The 13,700-nt window shown below is 41.1% G+C and overlaps 1 protein-coding gene and 1 long non-coding RNA gene across 7 annotated transcripts in view; both read right to left on the reverse strand.

Annotated features, from left to right (window-relative positions):
- Positions 1-5,498, reverse strand: part of LOC122176871 — a 78,266-nt gene extending 72,768 nt beyond the window's left edge. For 2 of the 3 annotated variants that reach the window (XR_006177860.1, XR_006177859.1), the window contains exon 1: positions 4,559-4,608. This is a non-coding gene — a long non-coding RNA (uncharacterized LOC122176871). Of the gene's footprint in view, positions 1-4,558; positions 4,609-5,375 lie in introns of those variants that run through there. The other variant, XR_006177861.1, reaches the window with a different exon arrangement.
- An 844-nt stretch (positions 5,499-6,342) lies between these two features.
- The window catches only part of PI4KA (phosphatidylinositol 4-kinase alpha), a 59,311-nt gene continuing 51,953 nt past the window's right edge, over positions 6,343-13,700 (reverse strand). For 3 of the 4 annotated variants that reach the window (XM_042865789.1, XM_042865787.1, XM_042865788.1), the window contains exons 46-55: positions 12,899-12,971; positions 12,718-12,788; positions 12,040-12,149; positions 11,334-11,438; positions 10,721-10,846; positions 10,288-10,408; positions 9,011-9,170; positions 7,612-7,701; positions 6,690-6,773; positions 6,343-6,482 (exon numbers count right to left, since the gene is read on the reverse strand). In XM_042865789.1, coding sequence (XP_042721723.1) covers positions 6,431-6,482; positions 6,690-6,773; positions 7,612-7,701; positions 9,011-9,170; positions 10,288-10,408; positions 10,721-10,846; positions 11,334-11,438; positions 12,040-12,149; positions 12,718-12,788; positions 12,899-12,971 — 992 coding nt within the window. In that variant the 3' untranslated portion in view covers positions 6,343-6,430. Of the gene's footprint in view, positions 6,483-6,689; positions 6,774-7,611; positions 7,702-9,010; positions 9,171-10,287; positions 10,409-10,720; positions 10,847-11,333; positions 11,439-12,039; positions 12,150-12,717; positions 12,789-12,898; positions 12,972-13,700 lie in introns of those variants that run through there. The other variant, XM_042865790.1, reaches the window with a different exon arrangement.

A 13,700-nucleotide genomic window follows, 5' to 3' on the forward strand; every position in this document is an offset into this window, starting at 1 on the left:
AGGCCCTCCAAACAGAACCACAGAAAAAGAATAGCCAGGTTGCAAGTCAAATATTCACATGGTTTCCACCTGAAATCCTAAATCCCATCCTGTAAACTGGAACTGACCATATCCCTGCTCCAACCTCAGCCTACATTTGGGGGAAACTTGACCTCGGTTCACTGAAAGGTTTGCAAATCCATACCATGTTTTGGGTTTGTAACAAAACCTCCAAAGCAGACAAAACATTCACGGTTCTGGGGCTATTTTGGACCTTGTTGCCAGAACCATGGTGCCATCTAGTGGTAGCAGCCGGTACGAACAAACACGCCTCTACTTCCCAAACATACACCTCACATGCAGTGTAATTCCAAGTCCAGTGAATATCTTTCTCCCTAAGTGCATCAATTGTTTGAGAGGCACAATAGCCACAGTGCTTCATCAGAAGCCATTCACATCCCAAAGAGAATTTTTTCAAAGGGTCCCTGGAAAAGTGAAGAGCAAGTCCTAATTTTCCTATCACTTCCACAGAACTGGTAAGCATCTCCTGCGAAAAGGCAAACCATGGTAAGTTTGAGGGGCAGCAGTTAGTCATTGAACCGGTTTTACACTCAAGTCATTTTTAGAATAAGACTGGCAGCTGCTGAAATTTCACTCTTAATTCCACTGTTATCAGTAATAGCAAAATGTCCCAGTAACTGATTTTAGAGGAAATAGGACTCAGGTTTCACTTTGTATTTTGAGATCTCCCTTCCATAGACAGCCATACAAATGCACTTAGTTTGCAGGAACTAGCTGCAGATTTTTGGATTCCTAATTTATGTCATATTGTATTCCTCCGTATTGTAGTTTTCTTAAGTACTGAGCAACCAAAGCAACTCCCAGATTTAAATCACAACCTTTGTGGAGAAAACAACAAAAAAATCAAGCTCCTTATGCCTCACTTCAAACACTGCTAAAGGAATTCAGCTCATTACATGCCCCATGTGATGGGGTTAGGGCAACACTAATTCCTACTTCTTGGTGAAGCTGCGGCAACTGGTGTTCCTGCTCTAAATACTGCTCTGGTTTTAAGGAGCCTTCAGTGAGATTTAAGTTCTTGAGTTTTACCTTTCAGCCAAGGCAGAGCAAGAACACAAACTTGGTTGGTTAACACAGCTCAGCCAGCGTGTAGGAATGCAATTACCAACACTCTTGTTCTTATGCACTGAGTCACTTTTCCTACAAGCAGATATGAGCCACATCTCAAAGAAAGACATCTATTCAGACTGAAAGAATTACAGTGCCAGTAGAGAGGCAGGGAAAAATACAATTTCAGCATCATCCTGAAAAGCAGCTGGGCTTTCAGGTTCCTGAGGTGTCTGCGAAGTTTCTCTAGATCTAGGGCAGGTGTTTCCTTGGCAGGTTTGTCTTCTTAACTAGAGCGTAATTCTTCCCTCTGTTTCAGTCGTTCTGTCTGCAAGTTAATGAGCCTGAAATTACTGTACACTCACTTGCCCCCCTCTGAGCTCTGATCTGATCTGACCTCAGATGTAGCTGGACTGACTTCTCTCTTTATCAACTGGGGCTGCAGCCTAAAGGGTAGGCTTGATGCTGAAAGCATTAAAATGTAAATCTCAGTTTACTCGAGGAAAAGGGGAGAAAGCACTTTTCAGAGCTTAGGTTTCTATTGGGATCTACCCCTAGAAAGTGTTTTTTAAGCCTAACAGCAACACAGATCAGGACTACCTTTGAGGCAGAGGACTCCAGACAACTGATCCCACAAACAGCAAAGGGAGGACTATTAACTGCTACTTGCCTGTATTCCAAATGACCGCAGGAATTATTTGCCATCATTTTGCTCTTTATAGCTCAACTATTCCTGTATTTTTTTTTTCCCTCTGGACCCCATTTCTTCCTCCATCTGCCTCTGCTGTTTACTCTGTGAGGCTAAACACAGTGCCCATCTACTCACTATGTCTACCATGAAGGTGAAGCCCTCAAATTAAGAGATAATGCTAACTGTAGAACGCTGTATTTTTCCAGTATGTACCCCTGAATCTTAACCAATATAACAAACAACTTTCATCTGAGCCCACATACTAAGTACCTCTCCAAAAATTCAAAAAAGCAGCTTTTCAGAAGAAAACCATACAGAAAACCACAGAAACAGCCATGTCTGGAGCTGAATGCAGCTGCTATTTGTCCAACACAGAATTACAAGAACTACTGCACTGTCCACTGTCCACCTGGTTTCTGGTGAACACACTATGGATTTCTGCATACTTACTATACTTGAGGAGACTCATATGTTTAAAGACTTCACCTGAGACAATAAGGCAGAGTCAGTAAAATGCATTTCCCTTACATCCCATGGAAGGTCAACCCCCTCTCCCCCAGCTGAATACACCAGAATACAGACTGCCAGGCTCTTCACAGAATCACAAGGTTGGAAACGACCTGCAAGATCATCTAGTCCAACCACCCTCCCATTCCTATTAGTACCACAACCTACTAAACCATCTCTCGTAGCTCCTCACCCAGGCGCCTCTTGAACACTACCAGGGACGGCAACTCCACCACCTCCCTGGGCAAGCCATTCCAGTGCCTGACCACCCTTTGAGAGAAAAAGTTTCTCCTAATGTCCAACCTAAACCTCCTAAAGCTCAGGGTCTGTCCCAGCTGCCAGAGCTCTAACCGCAATGAGTTTGAAAAGCATTGCCATCTGCAGGGTTGCACTGACAATGGATTTGCAGGTCTGTGTTCACTTTCTGGGGGAGCCATATTTCAGCTCAGAACCTGCACCTCACAGAATTCTTCCCTGTTCTTATCACTCCTACCTGGGTCGGAAAAGGACAGTTGCTCCTCATGCTAGTGCTGGGTTCCCTCCTCTGCTGCCACAGGAGGCAGTTTTACTCTTCACTGAGCTGAGCTGAAGAGAGAAGTAACTCCAGTCTCCAAAGGAGAACAGGGAAGCTAATGTTCACCCTGGCCTGGCACAAGACCCAGACCCAGGAACCCTTTTGGTAGTGGGTGTCCTCTGAAATGTGCACATAAAATTTCTGTCTAGGTAAAATAAGGTCAGATATTTTACAGAATCACAGAATCACCAAGGTTGGAAAAGACCTACAAGGTCACTCAGTCCCACCACCCACTCAGCACCAACAGTTCTCACTACACCACGTCCCTCAACACAAAATCCAAATGTTCCTTGAACACCTCTAGGGTCGGTGACTCTGCCACTTCCCTGGGCAGCCCATTCCAGTGCCTGACCACACTTTCAGAAAAGCAGTATTTCCTAACATCCAGCCTAAATCTCCCCTGGTGCAGTTTGAAGCCATTCCCTCTAGTTCTATCACCAGTCAAACGAGAGAAGAGGCCGACCCCCTACAACCTCCCTTCAGTAGTTGTAGAGAGCAGTAAGGTCTCCCCTGAGCCTCCTCTTCTCCAGACTGAACAATCCCAGCTCCTTCAGTGCTCCTCATCAGGCCTGTGCTCCAAACCCTTCGCAGCTTTGTCGCCCTTCTTCAAACCCGCTCCAGGGCCTCAATGTCTTCCTTGCAGCAAGGGCCCAAAACTGAACACAGTATTCAAGGTGCGGCCTCACCAGAGCTGAGTACAGGGCAACAATCACTGCCCTGCTCCTGGTGGCAGCACTGTTTCTGATGCAAGCCAGGATGCCATTGGCCTTCTTAGCCACCTGGGCACACTGCTGGCTCATATTCATGTCTAAGTTTCTACTGACTTACAACTTCTAATTTGCAGCTAAACTGTTTATAGTCAGTCCAGTATCCTAATGGCTGCAAGAGTTCTCACCTTCCTTTTCCCAACAATCTTTCTGCCTTACATAATGGTAGCTCAAGATAGTACAGGCAGCCAGGCCTGGCAATCGGATTAAAGTTTGACTCGGTATCAGAATATAAGGCGTTTAGAATAAAAAATATTCCTGCAAATTTTTTATTACCTAAGTTAACAAAATTCTTCCAAGCTCAACTCCCATAGGTGACTTTATTGGATTGTTAACTCACGTACATTTGGCTACCATACACACACAGACCAGTCTCATGCGAGAGACAGCTTGTGACATACACAGGATGCCAGGCATTGTGAAGCTGCTAGGTCTGCATCTTTAACCATAAAGCAAGTTCTCAGTAAGGAAACAGACAGCATATGTGTAAAGGTGCACACAAGTATTTTTCACCTGTACAGCAACACCAAGCATCTTAAAAAGCTCAGATAAAGTGAAATATCTCACCAAGTCTCCTGTGAGAAAACTTCACAATGGCAATATAGGATTTTTTTTTTCCTCTTCTGCTATCCAGAGACATATTTCTCTCTGAAGCATCACTCTGACACCGCTATGAAGATGAAATTTCTCACAGATATACGCTCATCTCTTCTCATCTCAGAAGCAAGGTTAATAGCCTGCTCATTCACTCCTAACCAGTACACTCAAACTGTATCATCTCCCAGATTTGCTAAACACAGGTAGGCCTCCCTTACACCAGGCCTGAGGCTAAGGCAGCACCTCCAGACTCGACTGGAGCCAGGGGGATCTCAGAAGAACAGTTATGGAGTAAAGGAAATAAGCGTTACGCACCAAGAGGAATCAGCTGCTCTCTCCATGTCTGCTCACAGTATTGGTTGCCCCAGTGAGCACTGCTCCGCCTCCACCAGCAACGCCCGTGGGAGCGCGTGCCCCAGCACGTGGCACGAGGGATCGGACTGCTGCCTCAGTCTCAGGGCGCGTGAGATTAGCATATAAATAGCGCCGATGGAGGCACGGCAGCACTGAACCGTGGGTCGTTGGGTGGAAATGAGCCGCTATAAATTCTGCTCCTTACTTAAGGGCTTTCTATACCAACAGCCGACGTGAATTGAAGAAAGGGAGATCTGGTTCTCCCACGACCTGGGGTTTCTCATAGTGGAGAAATGACAGAAACACCTTCACTAAGTATATTTATACACACACACACACACACACACACACACACACACACACACACACAGAGCTATTATTTCAAAGAGACTATTCTACCTCTTTTTGGTGCCTCTTTTCTACCAGGGCTGCAGAGGCACCAGAACATATTCTAACATAATGATCAGGGACAAAAACACTCAAAATATCTTTGCGTACCTTAATTCTGATCTTAATTACCTCACGCACAGAGCAGCTCCTCCTCAGGGCTCACCGCGGCCGCACCTTACCGCTTCGCAGCCCCCCCAAGATTTCCCTCAGCCGCGAGCAGCAAGGCGGGCTCCGGGCACGAGGCGGGCCTCGCCCTTCAGCTCGGCCTCTGCTGTTTGCCAGAGCAAAGTGCCCTTGACGTTGCCAACCCAGAGAGCAGCTTAAATAGAAGAGCAAACACCTGACACCGCTGCTTCCTCGGCAGTCCGTGAGAGAAAGGAAGCCCTACCTGTACAGCGTTGCCCCGCCTCCCAGGTAGGGCCGTTCTCCGACAAAAAACTAGCTCTCATCACGACTCCCCGAAGCCGGGAAAAAAAAACACGGAGCTGAAGTACGGTGAGCAGTGCCTAGCACATTCTGTGGCCTTCTTAGCAGGAAGCAGGGGGTAGGACGTGCTCCTCTACGCAGGAAGCTTGAACAAGTGATTTCTCTCATGAGTAACATGTGACCAAGGAGACAGATGAAAATCTGAAGAAAAAACATGTTCCTCCAGTAAAAAAAAAAAAAAAAAGCAAAAAAAAAAAGTCACATTATAAGGACCAGGGCCCAGTACACAAATTGCCAGAACAAAATAGTGTACTGAGTTTTATTTCATACATGTCAAAAATCTCACAACAAAGTTTTTATTACATTTTCTTTTATTACATTTTCTAGATTAAATATGTTCAGAAGCCTCTTTTTTAAAAACACACAGAAGGAAAAAAATACATTCTTCATGTACATATTAAATACCACATAGCAGGCAGCATGTACAGCGCAAAGTAGGAACATAAGGTATCACCACTGTGGACAATTATCAGGTTTTTCTCCTGCAGTAAAGTTTGAGCAATTCAACATTACTGCTTCCAAAGAGAAATGCATGCCCTTCCTTCACTTTCATGTTATTTTGTGGGATCATGCAGGGAAGTTTTTTACTTTTTAAAGGTATTACAGAAATCCTTGCATCACATGAAAAATTATAGAACTCTACAACTTTACCTCTTTCACACGTTCACTATTAGAGTACAGGTTGTTTTTTTTTTTTTTTTTTCCATTTTAAATAATGATTGCAGCCCAACTCCAAAAATCCAGGGAAAAAAAAAAGATAAATAGAACCTGATAGAGAGAAAGTAATCAATCAGACTGATTGTTGTAGTGTCCAGGAAACAGGTACCCACATGCGCACAAACATACAAAAAAGGTGGAAGATAGTAAGATGTGATTGACCATATCTTATTTATTAAAAGTCCAGAGAAAGTGCATTGGATTGCCTGCGTCACGTCAGCAGTGAATCTTTAGCATCACTCAGTATGGGATGTCATTCTGGTAGTACTGAATCATATCATAGGTCCTACTCCTAGAGAAGAAAAGCAAAGCCAGAGGTAAATGATAAAGAAAAACCAAAACACTGCAACCACTGTCAGAAAAAACAACAATAAGATCTCACAGAAATAAAATATGAGTGAAGCACAAAGACTCTGTGTTTTCGCTGCACTCAGTTTTGCCAGCTTATGGGTTCACCTTTCCTTTAACTATAGAGAAAAGACATACATAAATGCCAAACCTATTGCTGAGGAAACAATTCTGGATGATCTTGATGATGAAAGTTGCAGCCTCCCGTTCGGTCATGTTGGGGCTGAATCTGTGTCTATACAGGAAAAACAACAACAGCACCACAAAAAATAGGAGTACAAATTAATGAGGTTTCTTTTGAGCATGACACAAATATGTTTCTGCAAAAGCTCAGCCCCATGTTGATTTCATTTGCTGCAAGTATGTAGCTCTTTCAAGACAACATGTACATAATAATCATATTTTAAAAGCACTTGTCTTTATTCTTACAGTGGAGGCTGAGGCTGCGAACTTTTGACCAGCTGAGTGGTAACAGCAGGTCTCTCTAGACAGCCACTGCCTCTAAAATACCTTAATACCTAGCAATGACTGTGAGTTCCAGCCCATTATACTTCATGAATTTGTGTTTATTTTTAGGAAAATGTAGTTAAGTTATATATAGGAAATACTGACTGCAGAACTATTCTGGAGGCATTAGCCTGAAGGGCTGCTTAAAATGTATGTGTTTGCATAAACTTTTGACGTTACAACAGTCCCAGTTCAGTACTGCATCTGCCAAACAAATTTGAAGTTGCTGCTCCTCAGATTTCAACACCACTTCAGACAGAACACATTACCTCTCATTAAAGCAGATCTTTTCTTTACGTTCTTGCTTTGGTAGTGCTAAGAACTTTAAGATAAAACATGTGCTCACGTAGTCACTTAAAAACAGTTTGAACCTAATCATATGAAAAGGCCTCTGAAAATCCTGCTTTTTGAAAAAAATATCCAAAAAAATCTTATGTTTCTATAACACTAAGAAATACAAGATATTTGAGTAGCATGACAACAACACTTGCTGCAGGAACTGTGACAATATACACGCTACAGAGAGCAAGCATTATGAATTCCAGTGCATATACATGCTGGCTTACTTTAAAAGCTTGATTGTCTGCCCTCGGAAACATGGCAGCCCTGTATCCAGCATTAATGTAACAAGTGAGACTACAGCATCCATGTAAGGCCTAGAACAAAAAAAAGAGGACAAAAAGGTTACAGCACTTGAACTTCTGCAGCTTTAGTAGGTAAAGCAGGCAGGTTGAGAAGCCTGAGGCTGGACTACTCAGTCCAGACTTTTCTGTAATTGAAACAACACATGTAATCGTCTCATATTTGTTGGCAGAGCTACATCATTGCTTGTGATCTCTTTAATTAAATTTCATTCCTTTATATTGGACTATGAGAGATTTAAAATGCTGCAAGATGAGGAGCCCTCGAGAAAGATTATATAAAGCAATACTTTGGGAAATAATACTACTTTGGCAACAGAAAGGTCCACCAGTGCATCAAAAGTGATACTACAGTAATTAGGAATCGGAAGATAATCTGTTACTCTACTACATAATTGTCTGCTACATCAGCTCAGCTTCCCTTCTTCCTCCTCTCCTCCCACTCAAAGGAGCTCCCACTAAATCTATCACTACTCTGCTACTGGAGTGACATTTCTGGCTTGACATAAAACTCCCTAGATTGCGCCACTTCAAGGAAGCAAATTGTGCTCAACTCCAAGACAGCCCCTTCTGGGGCTACTTGCTGAGTAAACTAATTCTGCAAGATAACATCAGTAATGTTCCACACTCGTGATGACAGAACAATCCCTTATCTGGGCTCTGTCATACTGTCCTCCTAACTATATACAACATCCACTTCACATCCATTTCGTACTCATTCTCCATGTTAAAGCAAAACTTGCAATGCCAAGTGGGAGCCCAAGCGAGAGCAGCCACAGGAACTTCTTGTGGCCTACAAGCATTCATGCTGGACCCTCAGCTCCTCGTCATCTTCCTCCTCCTTGTCCTCCTCCTATGATTCTTGTTTGCTTGATGTAAAGCATATTAAAGTTACATTTCTCTAACGTTACTGGCTGGCAATCATCGCTGAAAAGCACAGCTACAAAATCTCTAATATTTTACAAGAGAAATAGTAGCACTTTTTCCACATAATTAACTCTAGCTGAAATGGCGATTAATATGATTGTCTCAGTTGGGAAAACCAGGTTATGATTCTCCTGTAGCTTCTTGTTGCAAAGTTTTAATTAACAACATGCTAAATTGAAGAAAGATTATGATCACGTTTATAAATTGAATGTAATATATGATCTTCTCAAATGTCATGAGGTCAGAAAAAACCACAAAGTTAGGCAGCAAAATTTGTTTCATGCAGCAGTTTGACAGACTAAGACCCTCTACAGACTGCTGTTCATTATTATTTAACATCCCATCTGGTTTTTGTTGTGCAAGCACTTCCACTTTTAAGCAGTTAATAATGCTTTACCTGACTGCCAGATAGCCTCTGACACACATCTCCATAAACCATTTGAATGGAGTTGCTTCCATTTTTCCTCCCATTATCATCACCATCTCATCAGTCAGCTTAATGTCAGGCTCCCAGCCCAGATTACCACCAGGTGAGCTCTCAAACATGAATCCAAAATCTGTACATAAAAGATAAGCTGCTTCAGACATTCTGGTGGTTAGTTGTGCTTTCTTCTGTCAAAGCTGACAGAAGAAAGGAGGGGTGCATTTCATAGAATCATAGAATCATAGAATCACCAAGGTTGGAAAAGACCTAAAAGATCACCCAGTCCAACCGTTCACCTATTCCCAATAGCTCCTACTAAACCATGTCCCTCAACACAACATCCAGTCTTTCCTTGAACACCCCCAGGGTCGGTGATTCCACCACCTCCCTGGGCAGTCCATTCCAGTGCCTGACCACCCTTTCTGAAAAGTAATACTTCCTAATGTCCAGCCTGAATCTCCCCTGCCGTAGCTTGAAGCCATTCCCTCTGGTCCTATCACTAATGACACGAGAGAAGAGGCAGACCCCCAGCTCACTACAACCTCCCTTCAGGAAGTTATAGAGAGCAATGAGGTCTCCCCTGAGTCTCCTCTTCTCCAGGCTGAACATTCCCAGCTCCTTCAGCCTCTCCTCATATGGCCTGTGTTCCAGACCCCTCACCAGCTTTGTTGCCCTCCTCTGAACACGTTCCAGGGCCTCAATATCTTTCTTGCAGTGAGGGATCATTTCACATCATAATATCTATTTTCCTACCAGCATTTCAATTCCAAATAGAAAAAAAAGCTTTGATAAAGTATAAAAACACCAACAAAAGAATTATTTAACATTAAACAATACTCAAGGATGATGACATCAGATAAACAGGCTAAAACATCTGCAGTTCTAGAAAAACAAATCTAAAGCAGATGTTACAGCCTTATGCAATTATATGAATTTACTCATCAACTTTAGTTCACACCCAAGCAGTAAAGAAATGTGTATATGTGTATATGTATTCGTACATCCATACATATTTGTATACGCTTGTATATGTATGAATACATACAATCCACAGATGTGTATTCCCTCCCGAAGCTGGTAAAACCTTGCAAAACTGAAATTATGCAGGAGCAGCTAACACAAACACACATACAATATTAAAACGTCGGGTAAAACGTCCCACGTATTTAAAAGCTGAAATCTGATTAATCTCAAATTAAAATTCTATTAGCAGTATTTTACAGCAGAAGGAAAAGATGACTATGCCTGACCAATGTGAATGATGTGTCCCTTTTTGTCCAGCATGATGTTGCCATTATGCCTGTCTTTAATTTGGAGCAGAAAAAGGAGAAGACTATATGCAGCCATACTGCGGATGAAATTATAGCGAGCCTGTAAAAGCAAGAAGTCAAAGCAAATAAGAACACATAATTTAATAACTCACTCATCTCAGAAGCAGATACAGATGAACATTATTTTTCCTCCATTAATGATTCATTTGAATCTATGTTTAATAATACTGTCCACATACCTACAGCTGCAGTAATTTCTTTAGCTAGCTTTCTCATAGCTAAAAATGAACTGCCTACATCAGAAGCCAGGTACAGCATTGCAGTAGTAATTATCTAGTTATTTGTCATTATTTCTTATGGCTAGAACATTACTCAATTGAAACCATACTACGACTGCAAACTGATATTTTACCTTCTGGAATGCAAGAGTAGACTCATCTCCATATTGCCTTGTAAAGTAATCGTACATCCCAAAGTCTGTCTGCCTGCCCAGCTGGTCACGGGACGTACAGTCAGGAATGCATTCAATAACACCACACTGAAGGGAAGAAGAAAAACAGGTCTGTACAGCATACTCCCAACATACATTTTCTACGTGGCTCTTGGCAGTCACAGAGGTCTCCCAAGAGATTTGGGAAAGCCTTCACATCAACAAATACAGAATTTCTAGTATGTTCATTTAAAAAAACAAAAAAAACAAAAAAAACAAACTACACCCAATGTTTGAGAATTTCCATGCAACATAAAGACACAAGCAATTTGTGATTTTCTACAGACTTGCACAAAGTTGTCCCAAAAATCAAGCAACAAACATGAATAACCACAAGCAGCAAAATTTCTGAGCCAAAAGCCTTAGAAAAGAAGAAAGTAGAAGAAGGACTGTGTCAATAGTACTCTAAGTATTTGGCGTGACGTGCATAGTATGTCTTTGCAGAAATGTTAACTTATGTGTGCAGGTAAAGATTACTTTTTGTTTTTAAATTAGGAACTACTTTCTACAGCAGTAGAGTTAACTGCTCACTTACCCCAGGAGCTGTGGCCACCACTCTATATGGAAACACAAAAAGATCCAAGCCTACCAGCTGAAATATATTCTTGAAGAGATCAATGATTTGTAAAGCTAACATGTCCTGTTATGTAAGAAAAAAATTGCACAAGAATTACAGGGGTTACGGATCACAAGTCAGATGACAGAAATGCTCTGAAGAACTCTGAAGTGAACATAACTTTCCCCAGGTTGTGCATACACTGTGGCTCTGGGGAAAATCAAAAAAGGAAAAGTAAAGGATGCTCAAACGGGTAGCAAACAAAACCAAAGATTTAACTGCTGACAACCTTTCTATCGTTCTTTGATTAAGAGGAATACTAACAACTTCAGAGATAATAGCCATCATTCTCCTTTAATCAAAAAGGACCAAGCTTCAATGTACAAGATAGTACAAGATATCACCTTGGAAATTACTCTGACATTACCAACTGTTCAATTGAAAAATGAACTCTAAAAAGATTTGTACATCATGGCATTACGTGAACTAACTTGTAAAAATGACATTTGTATCCAAGTCAAATTTTCCCGAATAATATAACACAATTCTCTCCCCTAGTCCATACCTAGTAGGGATTCTCAAAATTCCAAAGAAAAAGCATTTCCAAGCTAAAATTATTGCCTTCTTTTACATCGTCACCTACAAATTTGTTTTTATATAACTGCAAAGTGTACTAGCTTTGTACCTGTCTGCAGTCATCACCCACTTTGAAGATAGCTGCTTGCCAACAGATTTTCTTACTGTCCACTCCTTCTTCTGCACTTTCATCGATGGAATCAGAACGACATCGCAGACCTGCACAAAGAATAAAAAGCAAAACTCAGATGCACACCTCAGTTAGTATTTTCATACCATGACAAGTGCCCTACACTCAAAATCACATTTTACACTGAAGTACCACTATAAGAACTTCTGCTTTGCAAGATGAATTTCATAAGGCAGTTTCCTTTCTGTATTAGAGTTGGAACGTATACATCAAAAATCTCTTCATGATTTACTTGATAAATGCCCAAATTACACTAAGCTAGTCACTTAGATTACCCTGCAAAAAACCACAGAAAGGCAATTAATTTATATGTCAGTCTAAAGTAACTGCACATATTTTTTTCAGGATACTTCTGCGGCGTGCTTCCAGGGACTTAAAAAAAAAAAAAAAAGAAGAAAAACAAAAAAACCCAGAAGTTCTCAAAATTTTTCTCTTTCCATTTTATGCATTTTCATTTTTGAGCTGAGCCACTGCAGATTAAGTTCAATATGGACACATTTCTTTAATGCAGCAGCACAGGTCACTAAAAGCAGGCAATTTTAAAGAAAGTGCTGACTCTTACTTAATAGCATCAGTGATTAAAACACATTTACTAACCTTCTTTTTCAAGCTCGCTAACTCCACATCGTTTCACTTTAAATTTGGCCAGGTAGGGTGCTTTTGCTGCACTACATTGTAATAAATAAAAAGATGATGAGTGCAAGTTAGCCAAACGAGGATTTATAGAAAGACTAAATATCATGAATTAACTTAATGGAAGAATAAAAGAGCACACTACCTCTGCATAGGGGTCCCTGATTTGTAATCAATGTCCAGAACAATAGCTTCAGGATTGCTGGGCAGGTAGCAGCCTGCAAAATGGAGCAGAGAGTAAAGAAAAGATTTATTGGCCAGTGTGACAGTGATACTTGGAGAACAACTGTTCTTACTGTCTACAGCTTCATTACATATTTTTGAATTAAATGAATGCTAGAGATAAACTGGAGGATACGGTCTGTATGTCACAAAGAATGTAGAACCCTTCCTATTGGTCAATGATTTCCATTAATTTCTGGCATACAGTTTTGAACTAATACTGCAGAATCTTTACCATAGAAATGCACAGATAGGACTTCTCTTACAAGAGTTTCTAGCAAGAGGTAGCAGCATATTCCAGTGCACTGTTAACAGAAGAAAAATGGTAGGAGAACTGAAACCTATCAGACAGAGGTCAAAGTGCATTTTAAAAGAAAGATTCAGATGGGGAAAATATGGTTAAAATATATGTCTGTGTGTTTGTGTATATATATACATACACGTACAAATAAATGAAAGGACTTTGAGATAGTCAAGGTCATGTTTCAAGGGCATGTCTGAAGCAAGAAAAAGGAAAACGAAGGCAACTGGACATGTTTTATTCTCAAGATAAATTTTTAAAGATATTTAATCTCTTTCAATAAAAGGTGGCGCAAAAGAAAACTGTTAACTTCCCCTCTTCAGATATACTTTGCTGTTTTTACCTGTGTTACCTAATTTGACTGTAAGAACTTTGGGGAAAACTTTGGTGCACAACATAGAAATTAACAGCTGGTAAAAATATT

Source organism: Lagopus leucura, unplaced genomic scaffold (assembly GCF_019238085.1).
Source record: "Lagopus leucura isolate 7727_CA_CO unplaced genomic scaffold, USGS_WTPT01 Super-Scaffold_806, whole genome shotgun sequence".
NCBI lineage: Eukaryota > Metazoa > Chordata > Aves > Galliformes > Phasianidae > Lagopus > Lagopus leucura.